Below are 16,893 nucleotides of genomic sequence, written 5' to 3' on the forward strand. Positions count from 1 at the left end.
CGTTAATATGGACCTTATTGACCGTTAAGTTGCAACATGGTTAAGGGAGCTATATTTTCCTATATTTTGAAATCTGAGGAACTGAGTGTTGGTCTGTATGCTAGGCTAAGTAGTCCAGCCACTCCATTAGATTGTCCTGTAATGTTGAATGAGTTATTTCTCAAATATTGTAAGTAGTGCAAAATACAACTAGACTAGACTGATTTTTGAACACATGAACATTTCCGTTTAACCAAATATCATACTTTTATACACAAGTATCTCAATAGCTAAGTTATAAACGAGATTAAAGAAAACGAGATCCAATGCGTTCCTTATTGTGTTGTTTATAGGCAGTGGCGTCGCCAAGGGGGGGGGGTGCAGGGGGCACGTGCCCCCTGGAAAACCTAGTGCCCCCCCCCCCCCGAGTGCCCCCCATTTGAGATTTGGGTTGGTAAAAAAATATATACATATTTTGTTATATTCAACTCCCATCATCTGAGTTGGTTTTTTCATAAGGACAAAGAAGCACAGTAATTCGTATTTTCTTCAAATGAGCTGCGAGAAAATGAAAAAGTTTATCCTTGACCGTCGGGTATCGAAGTCGTAACCCGCGCCATCACAACGATATGTCGATATTTACAGTGAATGTGTCAGTGCTCACGCCTTACCAGCGGCTATACACGTCCGCTTCGCGAGCTACATGACTCATCGTTCAAAACAATGAATTTCCCTGTTCTGGCTGTGCTGCAGCCGTGTTTTTATTTCCTAGGAAGTAGGACGAATATTCAGAAATAAACTAGGTGCAGTCCAATCAAATTCCTGAATATTAGTAGGCCACCCCTACTCTCCAGAGAACACTATTTCTGGACCTTTCTCATGATTCTGACATCAGAATATGAAAGAACGCGCTTTATTTTTTTCTGGACCAATGAGTAATATCGTTGCTCTGAACCCTAACCTTGATTTCGAAACAAATTTGAGAATCCCGTATTTTTTGTGGACCCATATATTAACCCTGCTGTGTAGGGGGGTGCAGAGGTCATTTGAGGTCAGATGCTTGTAGGAACAAATGGCGAATGTTCACACCTGCATACTGAGCCATACTCGATGTGTGATCAAACTTTGGATTACATGGTGAGATCCCTGATAGGAGCCAATAACGATGCTGGAACCTGTTACATCTTAATAGATAATGGGAGAAAACGAGAAGGACAAGACATGAGTCGGGGGTCATGCACACATTAATTCAACAAATGTAGGTTCTATTGATAGGGTTAGGCATAATATCGACAGCATGTGGTTCATATCCTCTGCAAAATTCTGCTCGTTGTTAAAATCATTACCTCAAAAATAGCAATTTCTGGAGATATCTTCAGATCGAATTTAGCATCAAATGTGGCACCATTTTGCATCTAGCTCATCCTCCGTATGCGAAAATTTTCAAATAGGGAGGGGGGCATCCCCTTCCCCTTAGACCCCTCCCCCAGGAGGACGATCCGTATCCACCTAAGTGCCCCCCCCCCATCAAATGCTGGTGCCCCCTGTGCCCCCCCCAGACTGAAAAGTCTGGTGACGCCACTGTTTATAGGCCAGTCAACCTTTCTTCAACCGGATTTCTTGGCGAACTGCAGGACGAATCTAACTTCCTATCTTTCAGTATAGGCCATATATTAGAGGGAGCACTTTATGTACGTGATGAAAAAACCCGTTGCTTATTGTCAAAGACATTCAACATATGCGAGAGTGGGCGAAGATAATCCAATTTTGGATAGTGTAATGACAGCATCCATCGAATTCTTCTTTGTTAATTATGTCTCTCAGTCGGTTTCGCCATTCGGTTTCTTTTACTGGGAAATAATATTTTAGTATTAAAAGAGAATAATTTTATCCACGAGCATTTCCTTTTAACAGCAGGGTTTCTCTCGTGGTGGTTTATAAGTTTGAATGGATTCATTCACTCAACCATCGAGTTGAAGAATGGTTGTATATTGCCTTCCGCTGGCCTTTTTAGTTAGGATTAAATGTTAATTGTATTTGTTAATGCCAAAGAATATATCAAGCACAAACAATTGTGTAACTTGCAGGTATTATTACGTTGCTTAATATCTATAAAAATTGTTTTACAATAAAAAACTGATATGATTTTAATCTTGATAGCCTACAGCTGTGGTAAGTATGAATGTACTGGATATTTTGTAAATATATTAATCGGGAATCATACAGTATGTTGATGATAAAGCTACTTAAATAGGCGAAACCTGTAAGTTTCAGATATTAGACTCCTGGCTAAAGGAAGCAAATGTTATAATTACATATGTAATCATCTTAATAATTCGCAATATAACGTCAGGCCAACTTACTTTTACACATTCTTAAATACTTGTCACAATCAAAAAGCTTCACAATCTTGTCAACATAGGTCATAACATTAGGTACTCGTTAGTCTGATAGTATAACAAAACTGTACTTTACTATAGTATCCGAGTGTTTCTCTGGTAGTAAGGATTCTATTGAATAATACATTTTTTAAGATTCTAAGCAAACAATTCATGAATCACAGAACTTTTACCAATATAACTTTAAATGTAACCAGTCTCACTCTTATATTTAAATAATATTTTGTTTCCTTAAGTGTATTCAGAGTGTAGAAGGAAACGAAAGCACTAAAGGGGAAGATATTATTAAAAATATGTTGAAGGTATGCAAATACTAAAATCAACTAATCAGTTAGTGCTTACAACTTTCTGAAAGTAGTTTTGCTTTCTAACAACTTGTAGACCACATTGCATAAGTTACAAACATTCTTACAACCACCAATGAACATTTTAAATGTCATTTGCAACAAAATACGACTTTGGAATCTATATGCTATATAACTAATACTTACAAACTAAATTATAAATGAACTAGATTACGATACATTGAAATAGAACATTTTTTTTACTGAAAGCATGTAAAGATGACAGACTAATTAAAATGAAAACTTTGATATTAAGGTAAATACAATATAATACAAAACGATATTTCTTGAAAAGTAAGACAACTATCAACAAGGCACAAGCACTAACATATCGAAAAGTTTCACTGTGAGATTCATCTTAGAGACCGAATTAAATCAATTTTCAAGCGCTAAGTATGGACGTTTTTATAAGTTGACCTCGTGTAATATACGGTACAAGGTGCTCACTCTTTCCAAGTTCATGTCATCAAAATTGTTAATCTTACTATTGGTCTTCATGTTGAAACTTCTGTTTAGAACTGATTACATTAGGTCGACTTTATCAACCAAGTTAAAGGTAAATAGCACTTAGTCTACCATTGTTGGTGCATCAAATTTATCAGATATGTAAAATAACAGCAAAATGATGTCAACAGATTATAGATAACTACTTCTTTTTTGAAAGGGTAATCGTGCTTATAGAAGCCAAGGCATTTACGTGCTATTTACTCAAAGGTGTTAACTTTTACCCAAACTTCTTATGGATTCATCCCTTTGCAAATCTTTACCTGTGAAAAAAAGGAAGAAGCAACTGAATGTTGTATAGACCCTATTATGTTATGTCCAACAATAAATACCCTTTACATTGTTCAGGTTACCAAGTGCCCAACAAATCAGTCGTACCAAAAGTACTATTAATGTTTTTCGAAATCTAGCTTAGGTAGGGGTTAAATTTGCTGAGAAATAAACTATAAACTTTAATTAATATTAGGAATAACCGCAATTGTCATTTCGTTTGAGTGACTTTTGTCAATTTATTTATTTGTTTTTGTAACAGTCTTTTCTTACCATCTTTTCCATGGTCTCCGGTGATACTACAGTGTTATTTGATGGATGCTGTGGAATGAATCATAAACATGGGGCTGAAAACAGCAGATTCGATACATTTCAATTGACGTCATTCTATATAAACTATGTGATATTAACAGGAATTACGATAGAATCGATACGACTAGCATGAACATGACAAAAAACGACCTGTCCGACGAAATGAAGCATAATACGACGGGTGCATAGTGTTCAAATGCTAACACTCCACGTGCACTGCCAGAAGTGAAAGGACTGTACGATACGTCCTTTTCACCTCGAGATCCAACTGTACAATGAAACGATCAAACTGTTACTCCATGTAATACCGAAGTGTATTGTGATGTATGGCAGAATACCGCAGTGTTGTGTGAGATATGGTAGAATACCGCAGTGTTGTGTGAGATATGGTAGAATACCGAAGTGTTGTGTGATGTATGGTAGAAAACCGATGTTTAGTGTGATGTATGGTAGAATACCGCAGTGTTGTGTGAGATATGGTAGAATACCGCAGTGTTGTGTGAGATATGGTAGAATACCGAAGTGTTGTGTGATGTATGGTAGAAAACCGATGTTTAGTGTGATGTATGGTAGAATACCGAAGTGTAGTGTGATGTATGGTAGAATACCGAAGTGTAGTGTGGTGTATGGTAGAATACCGCAGTGTTGTGTGATGTATGGTAGAAAACCGAAGTGAAGTGTGATGTATGGTGGACAAAAAGGTAACAGCGGGGTTATTCAGATTAGTGCATCTGGGAATACTAAGAGGTAACGTGAGAACACAAGCTACAGGCATCATTTTATGTTACGATTGATACGATGTATATCATGTTCCTCGTGTTGTTGTGTAATACTTAAATTAAAACGAGAATCATGATCACATCACTAGTAACCACACAGATGTCATAGCCTTACCTCCCAATAACCAGACCGTAGATTCAGACGATAACAGATCAGCGTAGGATACCAAAACACTTCAGAAAGAAGAGAAAATGACACTCTTTAAGTATATATTAGTAGACAATTTTAACGTTTAACGATCTTTCTTAGTGTTGCTTTTGTAAATCAAGAATGCATTCAGCTTGTACATACAAAAAAGTCATGAATTTTGTTGGAGGTAAATAATTATATACGCCATTTTAAACAAACAAAGTTTTTGACTCTCTAACCTTCTACCGCTTTTTCACAAAGCTTGGATAAAACAGGATCATACTCTTGGAATCGACGAGGTACAATGCAGTCAGCGAACCTGAAAGACAATGAAGTAATTAATTCAAAATATGACTTCATAATTTAAGATATGATCATAATGCAACCGTCAGATTTCAGTTATACGTACAATAACAAATGTATACTTACGAGATATAGCATAAATTTTCGCAATTACTTGCATAGTGGAATATGTTGAGCATCTCTTGGTCATTGAGTTCTGATCCCGCCATCCTGACCCAAAGATGTTTCAAGGTATCATGAATCGGTATACTTAGACCAGATTTCATGGTGATTAGGCTTCCAGAAACATCTACCTTTTGAATTACGTCATGTAGCATTATATTAGATACTGTGACCTGCAAATAAAGAAGACTGTAATGCATTAAAATATTCAAGTTGAAGATATGTTATGAATATATGTTATGAATCTACGTTATGAATATATAGTGAAAACAGTGAAATTACGACCCTCCTTACCGGTTTCGAACCTCTGGACATACAATCAGCGTCCATGGCCTAGTTGGTTAGGGTGTCCGCGTACAAAGCGGGAGGCCCGGGTTCGAATCCCGGTGGAGGCTGGAAGTTTTTTCACTGTTCTGGATTGTCCTTCTCATTACGTTTACATTTATATATATATATATATATATATATTTATACATGTATAAAAACAAGTCTAAACACGATATTCTATTGCGTTGCAACTCAGGGTTTCACAAACATTTTTTTCACTGCGGTGATCATCAGGCAACTATTTACTTTTGGGACGGTCAGGTTTTTTTGAACGGTTGCCATGACGAAATTTGGACACAAAATGTTTTGTTTCAGATGTTTAGATCACTGGCTAGCAACAGACTCAGAACTATAGCTGATCAAATTATTTAGATAAATTGAAGTATATATATATATATTTTATACCTTATGTATTGATGCTATTGAAAGTATTTGGAGGACAGATTTCTGCCACAGCATGGTGTCTTCTTGGTGGATGTTTATCGTCTCAGAACAGCATTCTTTCAAAGTGTCGTAAACGTTGTGATTGTCTCCGCTTTGCTCCAGCATACAAAGTATTGCCAATTGATCGACACCATCAATATCCCGGATGTATTGTATTATGTACTTAGCGACATCTGGTTTTATTCCACAGACGAAACGATACAAGTTTTGGAAGTCATATGGATACAAATCATCGATGATTTCAAGTAAGGACTCTTCATCCGAATGTTCTGGGCCATTGTCATACGCAGTTAAAACATCCACCATGTAAAGAGCGGCATACCACTCGCAGAACAAACCATGATTGAAGATGACTTTTCTTGGTTCATCGCGTTCCGTAGACTCACAAGTTGTTTGTACTTCACAAAAGATTCCAATTCTTAAGTAACGTTGTAAAACGTCATCACCTAGAATTTGACATAGTCTGTCCCTACTCCATGATGGCTCATGAGAATCGAGGAGACAGTCATACGCGAACTTTTTTAGTTCACGAGGAGGAGCATCATCGTAATTGAGAACTGTCTGGAGTGTTTGGTCGTCCATCTTGCTGATGAAGTGGTTGTGGAAACATGCGATCATTTGACGGAAATAGCCAGTCATGGTAGTATATAGCTTTAAGGTATCATTTTTATACGCAATATGCGCATACACAGCAAAGAATATTGGAACCCGACAGAGGTCTCCAAGAGTCGGGTTTTCCTGGAGAGATTCTTTGATTCTCGTTGCTGCGGAATCATCATCTTTTGTTACTATTTTACGAAGGTACTCATCCTGGCATAGATTGTTGAATCCAGTTAGTCTAAGTCTCTTAGTATCTTTATGTATCATCTGCTCAATACACGGAGTACGCGTTGTGAGAATTACTTCAAAATGTGGAAACATCTCATTTTGTATAATAGCCAAAATATCATCATGAACTGTTACGTCGAAATTACGGTACTCATCGACACTGTCCAAAACAAACAGTACATACGAAGACTGTTGTAGAATATTTTGAATATCTTCGACGTTGATAATTGACTGTGTCTTTAAATTACACTGTCTGATACACTTGTATATCGATGTCAGACCGCTTATTTCTCTGAGTTGTAGAACTATTAATATTTCTACGTCTTTCAAGCATGATTCTGGTGTATCTGTGGACCATTCATGAGCCAGTTGAAGGGTCAACAATGACTTACCATACCCAGGTCCACTCTCTATGATACGTCGATTAGATTTTACTCGATGATCTGACCTTATTTGTTTGTACGTTTCCAACGACTCCCATTCATCAATATTCTCAGCATTCCTAGTTAAACATTCAATTGTTCCTGTCGTGTAGATAGCGTCCACGGAAGACGTATTACACGTCAAAGAAGGAATCGTCTTAATGTTACTGCACCATTCTCTATACACTTCTCTTAACTCTGTAACGAACTGTTTTTTAACGTCTGCAAAGAAAATAATGAACGAGATTTTTTTAAGTTGTATGGTAGTTTTATTATGAAAAAAAAAACTTTAATTGCGTTGGTGTTGATTTTATCATAAAAGTTACTAGAATTAACACAAAAACGACTGTACCCAAGAAACGAATGTTCATCTAACCATGGAGCTATTATCTGTTTATAGCTCCATGATCTAACCATGGAGGTAACGCCTCTATGATCTGACACGTATATTAAATAACTAGAGACTTACCGGGAGGCGGTGTAAGTTCCGTCATGGTGTCACAATATTCCTGAGATATTCCTTCTCGTCGTCAACGCAGCGAACCGAACGTGCTCAGAACTATACGATAATGGTGCTTCTATATTTTACTAGGAGTGTCTTCTGTCGTTATACATGTACGTTAGGTGTATTATACTACATGTACGTTAACATGTATCATACATGTATTTAACTTCACACTGCTCTTGTGCTATATATAGATACCAGGTACCTAACGTACACGTTATCGAGGTTGATTTCAAAGTCCATATTTGCATTTATCGTGATTGATTTCATCTTATCAACTATCAAAGCTGTAAATTAATAACATAATAGCTGAAGGCTGATGGTAAACAATCTGCAACACATCACCTTCGTGTTAACCTCGAATGAATTGGCGTTGTCATGTAACTGGATTCACCATTTTTCATTCTTGTAATGCGCGTGTGCGCTACAATATTGACATCACTGGCCAAGTGAACGATCCCTATATTACTGGACGTTGAAACTTAAGGTTTCAAATCGTCTCTGCGTGTACATTTGTAGTTTCAGAGGCTACCTGCGGAGCTAATTTCTTCTGAGCGTGTCACGGCGTTCACAAGCGCCCTCATTTTTAGGCACCTGCAATATGTCTATACTCCGATTACCTAGTGTGTTGTCCGCCCATAAAAATAATACCACCATGAACAACCAAGAAGTTCTTCCTAATATTGCAAGCACGCCACTTGCACTACAATACTACGTATTTGCAGGCAAAAGCAGTTCTAGTTGGTTTAGGAATTGCAATTTCAAAGTCTAAAGTCTTACAGCGTTGCCTGAAATGTAAATATTAGATACTGCTGTGGTGATCTATTTATAATTTTTGTTGATTTAAAGAACAAATGTCACAAGACGGTTTTTCGGGCCGCTTATTTACAAGTAGCTGCAGCCTGCGCGTTACTGCCTTACTTTATGATGTAAAATCAATCCATTTGCTGAATTTATCTACCAATTAGTACGTTAGGAATCTACTTGTGGCCGTGTTTCTTTTACTAAATAGGTTAAAAGATAAATAGTAGGATGGTGCTGTGTAATGTGTCAAGAATCGAGAAAGTATTGCAAAGGAATGACCAAAGTAGGCGTTTTGCTCACATGGGCGGAACCAGGATTTAAAATAAAAGAAGGGGTATGGATCCGACGTCTTTGAAGCCAACTGACATATAAGGGGTGTGAGGGTCCTCTTCCAGGATGACAAGAAGCGGAATTGTATATTCTGAGGTATAAATTGAGAATATAAATTAGGGCTATACTTAGGTCTACGTGTAATGTTGTACTGATAATATATATATATATATATATATATATATATATATATATATATATATATATATATATATAAATGTTAGCCCATTCTTATATCTCTGTTGAAATGTAAACACAAATCCATATGTTTCTTCCCACTCGTCAATTAATGGTACGCACGCAGAGATCACACTAACGAAAAACAATGACAAACAAACATAAAGAAAACACAGAAAGAAAGATATTAAAGTAATATATGTCATGTTCTTCATGTTTACAAGCTACTTGAGTGCAATATGCAGATTAATGTTGAGGCTACTAGTTGAATAGGAATGCATTATTATAGTAAACGCCATGACCCTCGTATACATTCCATTTCATACTTAAAAAATGAGTTTTCTATAAAGAGCAACGGGCATGGTATGAACACTAATACTGCAGGCTCTTACACATAGTGAGTATTAGCATACATAATTAATAGAAAGGCCTTCTGCTCCCATTGGTTCTCCTCCTATTGGCGGCGTAATGCATGTGCCCAGGCAATAACAGAATAATGAGCTCCATTCAACATACCCTCTAAAAACTTCATCTTTGATTACGAGTTTGATCCCTTTCGGCCAAAAAGATTTGAAACCTCCTCTCGTCAAAAATAAATGAAGTTAAAACATACGGTCATTACCTTAAGTCACCTGCTTTCCAACCTATGCTCTCTGATTGCTCAACACATTGTACATTGTCCCTTTTACGCAATGTCGTCGCATATTCAACACATTTAATTGAGTACACTGCTATTCAAATGTTCCTTGTAGTGATTATTTCAGCAGTTGTCCTTGATCGTTAGCCATAATATTGGATCTTTGTAAATAACGAAAACAAATCATCTTCAAAATCCTTCAGACACATTCTCCGACCTTGCACAAGTTATAAAATAACCCATACAGCCATTATTGTCAAGAATTTTCATTTCAGTTTTATTCTAATAGCCGTTGTTGGTATCGATTTTCGAAGTAGTTGGGTATGAATTCGTCAATCTAAAACATGTATTGAAATGTCTACTTATTAATGACATTGTTGCGGACTTATTTTTTCTTATGACGAATCGGAAATGTTATAAAACTATCTACTGAAATATTGTACTGTAGCAGAGAAAGTAACCATTTTCGTCCTGTTCGGCATGAGAGTTCAATATTTAATGTTCATATTGGTGTTTTTTTTTTGTAATACATTATTTCTGCTGCAAGTTGGTTTGACCGTACGAGAGTAGTAGTATTGTCCAATGCACGTAGACAGTGAGAACTCCGTCCAGCAGGTTCCCTCTTTTAGCTGTCACCGTCGTCCATTAGTATTTATCGCACGTCATAATAAACAGATCTGAGAATATATTACGTCACGGAGAGTGCAACGATACTGTCTAACATATAGTTTAATGACACAATGATCAAGCAATGTTCCAGTTTGCATTCCACCATTCTACGAGGGTATCTCTCGAAGTTGTTGATGATGATAAACCAAATATATAGATGAGGTACACAGCTATCCCTGCCGTCGTGAGTACGGACAAAATGCAAAATAGTAAGGCAAACCTGGAAGACATTTTGGCACCAACTGCATTACCTCTGCTGTGATTCGGATTGACCTGAAGAAACGTAAAACATATATAACTGTTAATTAATAATCACTTAACATGATTGTTTTTCGAAGGAATGGTTATAAACATTTATGAATGGTTGAATCAACACAAACAACGTATCATCATCATAGTCGTCGTCATCGTCATCACCATCACCATCACAATCCCCATCCCCACCACCATCACTATCACCATCACCACCATCACCACCACCACCACTACCACCACCACCACAATCATCATCACAATCTCCATTGTCGCTATCTTGGTGATGGTCCTTGTCATCGCAATTGAAATCAACCCCGCAATCGTCACCAACGTCGTCCTCGTCAGTGTCCTCGTCCTCGTCATTTTTTATATTCTCTTCACCGTCATAGTCATTGTCATCGTTGTCGTCATTGTCATTTTCTTGGCCATTACCGTAGATTAATATACATACCTGTGATGAAAAGAAAATTGCAAAAGCTGCAAATAATGGACAAATGCAGAAGCAGGCGACAGACAGGCAAAAATATGAAGCTGGAGGTTTCTCGTTTTTCCTGTTCAAGGATATTGCTTGTAATCCGTTAGATTCCTGTAATAAATAGTAAAGGAAAAGAAAAACATGTAATACTCACAAATTTGAACAAGAGCTCGAAAGGAGCAATTATATCAGCGAAATTACTCAGGTATGTAAATGAGTAATGGAAAACTGACCGGGTAATGATATCCAAACTTTAAAAAAATCTATACTACAAGAATCAAACCAGTCTCAGCAGAGCATGTTTACAATCCCTGAGTTTGAAAGGTGTCGTTCAATTACGTAGAACGGGAATAAAACCAGTCTCGGTATCGGTTTACGATCCCTGAGTTTGAAAGGTTTCGTCCAATTACGCAAAACGGGAATCAAACCAGTCTCAGCAGGTTTAAAATCACTGAGTTTGAAAGGTGTCATCCAATTACGCAGAACGGGAATCAAACCAGTGTCCGTATAGGTTTACGATCCCTGAGTTTGAAAGGTGTCGTCCAATTACGTAGAACGGGAATCAACTAGTCTCAGCAGGTTTACAATCCCTGAGTTTGAAAGGTGTTGTCCAATTACGTAGAACGGGAATCAACTAGTCTCAGCAGGTTTACAATCCCTGAGTTTGAAAGGTGTCGTCCAATTACGTAGAACGGGAATCAAACCAGTCTCAGCAGGTTTGAAATCCCTGAGTTTGAAAGGTGTCGTCCAATTACGCAGAACAGGAATAAAACCAGTCTCGGTATAGGTTTACGATCCCTGAGTTTGAAAGGTGTCGTCCAATTACGTAGAACGGGAATCAAACCAGTCTCGGTATCGGTTTACGATCCCTGAGTTTGAAAGGTGTCGTCCAATTACGTAGAACGGGAATCAAACCAGTCTCAGCAGGTTTACAATCCCTGAGTTTGAAAGGTGTCGTCCAATTACGTAGAACGGGAATCAAACCAGTCTCAGCAGGTTTACAATCCCTGAGTTTGAAAGGTGTCGTCCAATTACGTAGAACGGGAATCAAACCAGTCTCAGCAGGTTTACAATCCCTGAGTTTGAAAGGTGTCGTCCAATTACGTAGAACGGGAATCAAACCAGTCTCAGCAGGTTTACAATCCCTGAGTTTGAAAAGTGTCGTCCAATTACGTAGAACGGGAATCAAACCAGTCTCAGCAGGTTTGAAATCCCTGAGTTTGAAAGGTGTCGTCCAATTACGCAGAACAGGAATCAAACCAGTTTTGGTATAGGTTTACGATCCCTGAGTTTGAAAGGTGTCGTCCAATTACGTAGAACGGGAATGAAACCAGTCTCAGCAGGTTTAATATCCCTGAGTTTGAGTTGTGCCATCCACTCCTTAGTTGGTACAATCTCTATTCAGGTACTTCTTAGCCTGGCGTCCAGCAGTCAGCAGTCAGCAGTCCAGTTTAACCAATTATCTCACAACAAGTTACTTCGTTTTGAACACAGAAGTACTTAAAAAGTAAGTCAGTCTTTTATTCAACCGACTGATGAAATATAGTCGTTGCTTGTACCCTCATCACTTAACCGCCGATTTTTCCTTGAATCGATTAAACTAGTAGAGGAAGGGGGAAGGGGATGAGAAGGTTCGAATTGGAGACAATGAAAGGGAACTCTGAACAGACAACTATCATGTATCAGAGCCAATTTGAATTACTTACACTGATACATTTATTTGCAATCAAAACGGTCAAACGGCAAATTAGGCAAAATAACGTCAAGCAAACATGTAAGTCCGCCATCTATTTGAGAATAGCCAGAATGTACATAAAGAATACAAAACATTGGAATTTCATAGTTATTTACAAGCATTTGGCGGAACCTAACTTGAATTAAGCTACATAGCAGTTTTGTTGCCTTGTTGTTGGCGTTCAAATGAACTTCTTAATAAGAGATTACTCTAAATTCTTGCCTACCGCCCTCAAATTTCACTTCTGTGCAAATTTTGTTAATGTATTTCGTTTTGTAACTAAATGTCGCAGAACGTTGGTCTATAAAATAGGTTACGGCGCTTTGATTTTGGTTGAAAGAAGAAAACGTTGCAAATACGATTTCTCACCTTTCCAAACATATGACGGTGACAGTAAAATCCTAATAATTTAAACTTAAGGAATAAACTCTTGAAACATCAGTTCCTTTATAAGTAACAGACAATTTACAATCAAATATTCCAATTCCACATGTTTTTCTATTACAATGTTTTAAAGAGTTTTACAAGACCAAATTTAATAAATAAATTTAAAAAATAAAATAAAACGTCTAAATACGAATTAATGATGGCTTAGCGTTCAATATAAAGGTAATCAATTTTAACTTCTAAATGTGAAGAAAAATGCTTGGGAAGACGGCATTATATGACATTGTAACAAAATGACAGCTGCGAAAAAACGTTATCTCCAAAACGGAACAAGAGTTTATTAGACTGGATGTGGATGTGGGGTGAGGTAGGGATGTTGGGGTATTCTTCATATTTAGCGCATATTAAACAATAAGACAAACACACACATACACACACACACACACACACATATATATATATATATATATAAATATATATATATATATATATATATATATATATATATATATATATATATATATATATATATATATATTTGTTCAATGTTCAACTAGAACCGAAGAAGCTCAAAATGTTATAAATTCTCACTGACCATATTTATTACTGTAGCTGACATTGGTTGCTTAGAGACCACCACATGATTTGGAGCCCTCCGTGGATAGCGTCTCTGGTTACCACGAGGAGGACGTATGAAGTTTCTTCCATGTCTAGCCTTCCTGTGTTGACGAACAGCGTTGTTTTTAGTGTTTTTGGAACGATTCAGAAATAGTATCGTGCTCATTTTGTACTGTTCTGAAATAGAAAAAAAAATTATTTGGAAGTTTAGGAAAGTATTTACTGGCCTTTAACAATGGACACTTCTGCCTTGCGCCGAAGAAAGTTTACTAATCAAATAACCCGAGTTCAACGACATAACAACAAAAGACTTAATTTTTGGCCAAAATTATTCTGTAAAATTCAACTGGCTGCCAAATACCTTACCAGAGTTTATACTTTTAAGCACATTCCAACACTCCTCTTCAGTCAAAGCACCTTCACAATTATTTCTTAAATCGTCGTTCAAACCCGGAACAAGAAGCGACACAGTAAAATAATTATCCAAGCTAGCATTATTACAAGTAGCATACAAAGTTTCGTAAAACGTCCGCTCAACGTTTAGAACTGTTCGCTTCTTTAAATTTAGGAAGTACTGTGTATTCCGCTCACCTTTTTCAACCCATCTCGCTCTAGAGCGGATAATAATACCGTCAATGTTTGCCTCGTAAATGTTGTCAAGGCAGCGCTTAGCGTTTGAAATCTGTAGTTTAAGGGACGACGTGGGATTGAAAATGAATTCAGTTTCTAAAGAAATAATAACTTTTTGCAGCGTTTGTTCCTTTTTCCTAACAAAACGAGATTTATTTTTTAGAGTACCGTATTTCATGGACCAGGAACGTATGAGAAATTTTAAATATTCCCCCAAAAATTGTGGATTAGCTACATCTTAATCCCATTCTGCCAAAGCATAAGAAACCAACTTTCGAATTCCATCTACAAAGTCTGCATCTTTCAATAGGGAATTGCTTAATTTCCAAACTCCCCCACCTCTCTTAAATGTTGAAGCACGAATATTAAAAATTACCCCATTATGATCGGACTGAATGGTTGATAAAGTATAACAGTCATTACAAAAGGTAACAAGTTGGCCGACACCAGAAAAAAGTCTAACCTACAACTAAGTTCATCAATAATATTTGAAAACCACGTGAAAAGATACCTCTTTTGGTTCCTCTTCCTAAATACATCAACTAACTTATAACCTTGTTTGCAGTAAAAGAGTACTTCTCTCGCTCTAAAATTTGTTCTTTTTGTGCCCCCCCCCCTTCTTTTCGAGATCAAGACCCAGAACTAAGTTAAAATTACCGCCCCATATAATGTTTTTTTTTTCAAGTAAAGTTAGACGCCAAGCACCTATATATTACTGAAAAAGGTGGATGGTCCCTATCAGGGGCATAAACGTTAACAATAGTATAAACAATATCATTAATAACAATATCTATAATAATGATTCGGCCATTGCAATCAAACAAATGTTTAACAATTGTGAGGCTATGAGAAGGATTAAAGAGAATAGCGCACCCTTACAGATCCACAAGAAAAAAATGCCTTTCCACCCCGTTCATTATTCCAAAAGCTTGTAGAAGCGTCAATGCAATGGGTTTCTAGAATTAAAAATTTTTTTTTTGTTATGTAGCCAAGTAAACACCTCACGTCTGTTCTTAGGGTCATTTAATCCACAAGCATTAAAGGTACACACCGAGATAATATCATGCATTTTAAAGACTGAAAAGAACAAACAGAAAAACACACTACAACAATACAGACAGACAAACTCTCAAAGACAAAACAGCAACAAAAACAACAAGACAACCCAACAAAAGAGTGCTTTGTTTGCACTCGATAGAAAAGGAATGAGGTCTAACCTTGACGTAACAATCGAACATTCCATATAGAGTTAAGGGAACACTTAAGAAAATATTGTAATTCGTCAGGAAATTACAAAGAGAAATGGTACAGAAAATAATTTTAATGAACTTCAAAAAAATCTGTGAAATTCACTGGTTAATTCCATGACGTTGTTTCAATCAAAAGGGTACGGTTTCCCACGAGCATCCCGCCACTTCCCCGCCACGAATTGTAGTTTAACTCCATTCGAGTACAGTTCCTTCACTTTAGCCGATGGGGCTTTTTTTCTCCACCAAATCCAACTTCGTTAGGTCATCTACAAGAAAAAAGTCTTGTTCCTTCAGGTGAGTTCTCCACGACTTCATAATAGTAATCTTATCCTGAAAGGACAGACATCTCGCTAAAATGTGTGGCGGTTTATCTCCAACACCCCGTCCATCTCGATGGCAACTCTCAACGTGTATCTCTTGGCCATTCGGAAACTGGGAAGGAACCTTTTCTTTTATAATAGTTCAACAATTCTCGTTATCAATTCGATTGATTCCAACGACTCTGAAATTGTTCCATCTAGAATGCCGCTCAAGTTTATTTATTCACTCGGCATTTTCTTCAATGGTAGCATTGGCCTTCTCCAAGGCCTTAGAAAAGCCAGAAAAGCGATCTGAATAATCCTCGTCTCTTTTCTCTAACTCCTCCACTCGTTCAGATAAGGCTTTGATGGCCCTGTCCAGGTTTTTCTCCAACATTCCAATGCTTTTGTCAAAATTGTTACGTAATGATATCTTAAATGTTTCAAATGCCTCCTTCTAGCTAGGTGGAGTATCGGATTCAGAGCTAGAACCACGTTTTTTTGCTACATTGACTTAGCGTGGTAGGCTCTTTACTAGCCGTGTCACTAACTGTAGGCCTATTTGTAGCCTTTGACTTATTTTTGCTTCCTCTGGGCCTACCTCTCACCATAAAGGCAACAACTTAATGTAAAAAAGTTAGAATATTAGTGATATTCAGGGTTGGTGCTGAAAAAACATTTGCTCGATCTGGAGGAAGTGGTGAAAAAGCGCTAAAACTGAGAGCCCCTTACAGAATGTTCTTGACAGTTAGAAGGCCATCCAATCCCAAATAATGATAATGATAATGATAATGATAATGATAATGATAATGATAATGATAATGATTATGATTATGATTATGATAATGATAATGATAATGATCATGATCATGATCATGATCATGATAATGATAATATTAATGATAATGATAATGATAAT

At 37.1% G+C, this 16,893-nt stretch overlaps 3 protein-coding genes and 1 non-coding gene across 11 annotated transcripts in view; 2 read left to right on the plus strand and 2 right to left on the minus strand.

Moving 5' to 3' along the window:
- Nucleotides 1-7,873, minus strand: part of LOC139982008 (uncharacterized) — a 100,729-nt gene extending 92,856 nt beyond the window's left edge. Inside the window, exons 1-7 of one of the 2 annotated variants that reach the window (XR_011797953.1) lie at nt 7,673-7,873; nt 5,915-7,425; nt 5,147-5,355; nt 4,957-5,036; nt 4,703-4,761; nt 3,770-3,817; nt 2,241-3,489 (exon numbers count right to left, since the gene is read on the minus strand). Coding sequence is in view for 1 of the 2 variants with exons in the window: in XM_071994506.1 (XP_071850607.1) it covers nt 3,460-3,489; nt 3,770-3,817; nt 4,703-4,761; nt 4,957-5,036; nt 5,147-5,355; nt 5,915-7,425; nt 7,673-7,697 (1,962 nt within the window). In the remaining variant the exon portion in view is untranslated. Of the gene's footprint in view, nt 1-1,550; nt 3,490-3,769; nt 3,818-4,702; nt 4,762-4,956; nt 5,037-5,146; nt 5,356-5,914; nt 7,426-7,672 lie in introns of those variants that run through there. The other variant, XM_071994506.1, reaches the window with a different exon arrangement.
- Nucleotides 5,505-5,577, plus strand: Trnac-aca (transfer RNA cysteine (anticodon ACA)). Its single transcript has one exon. It is a non-coding gene; the product is annotated as a tRNA-Cys (tRNA).
- Nucleotides 7,874-9,228: 1,355 nt separating the features above from the next.
- The window catches only part of LOC139982643 (uncharacterized), an 8,268-nt gene continuing 603 nt past the window's right edge, over nt 9,229-16,893 (minus strand). The window contains exons 1-4 of one of the 6 annotated variants that reach the window (XM_071995647.1): nt 16,576-16,668; nt 13,773-13,972; nt 11,032-11,166; nt 9,229-10,598 (exon numbers count right to left, since the gene is read on the minus strand). In XM_071995647.1, coding sequence (XP_071851748.1) covers nt 10,401-10,598; nt 11,032-11,166; nt 13,773-13,972; nt 16,576-16,585 — 543 coding nt within the window. In that variant the 5' untranslated portion in view covers nt 16,586-16,668 and the 3' untranslated portion in view covers nt 9,229-10,400. Of the gene's footprint in view, nt 10,599-11,031; nt 11,167-13,772; nt 13,973-14,386; nt 14,615-15,642; nt 15,913-16,575; nt 16,669-16,893 lie in introns of those variants that run through there. The other 5 variants (XM_071995646.1, XM_071995649.1, XM_071995645.1 and 2 more) reach the window with 5 other exon arrangements.
- LOC139982642 (GDNF family receptor alpha-2-like) overlaps nt 15,866-16,893 on the plus strand; it is a 20,088-nt gene continuing 19,060 nt past the window's right edge. Inside the window, exon 1 of one of the 2 annotated variants that reach the window (XM_071995643.1) lies at nt 15,866-15,969. The gene's annotated coding sequence lies outside the window, so the exon portion shown is untranslated. The remainder of the gene's footprint in view (nt 15,970-16,893) is intronic. The other variant, XM_071995641.1, reaches the window with a different exon arrangement.

The sequence above is a fragment of the Apostichopus japonicus genome, chromosome 16 (assembly GCF_037975245.1).
Source record: "Apostichopus japonicus isolate 1M-3 chromosome 16, ASM3797524v1, whole genome shotgun sequence".
NCBI classification, from domain to species: Eukaryota; Metazoa; Echinodermata; class Holothuroidea; order Aspidochirotida; family Stichopodidae; genus Apostichopus; species Apostichopus japonicus.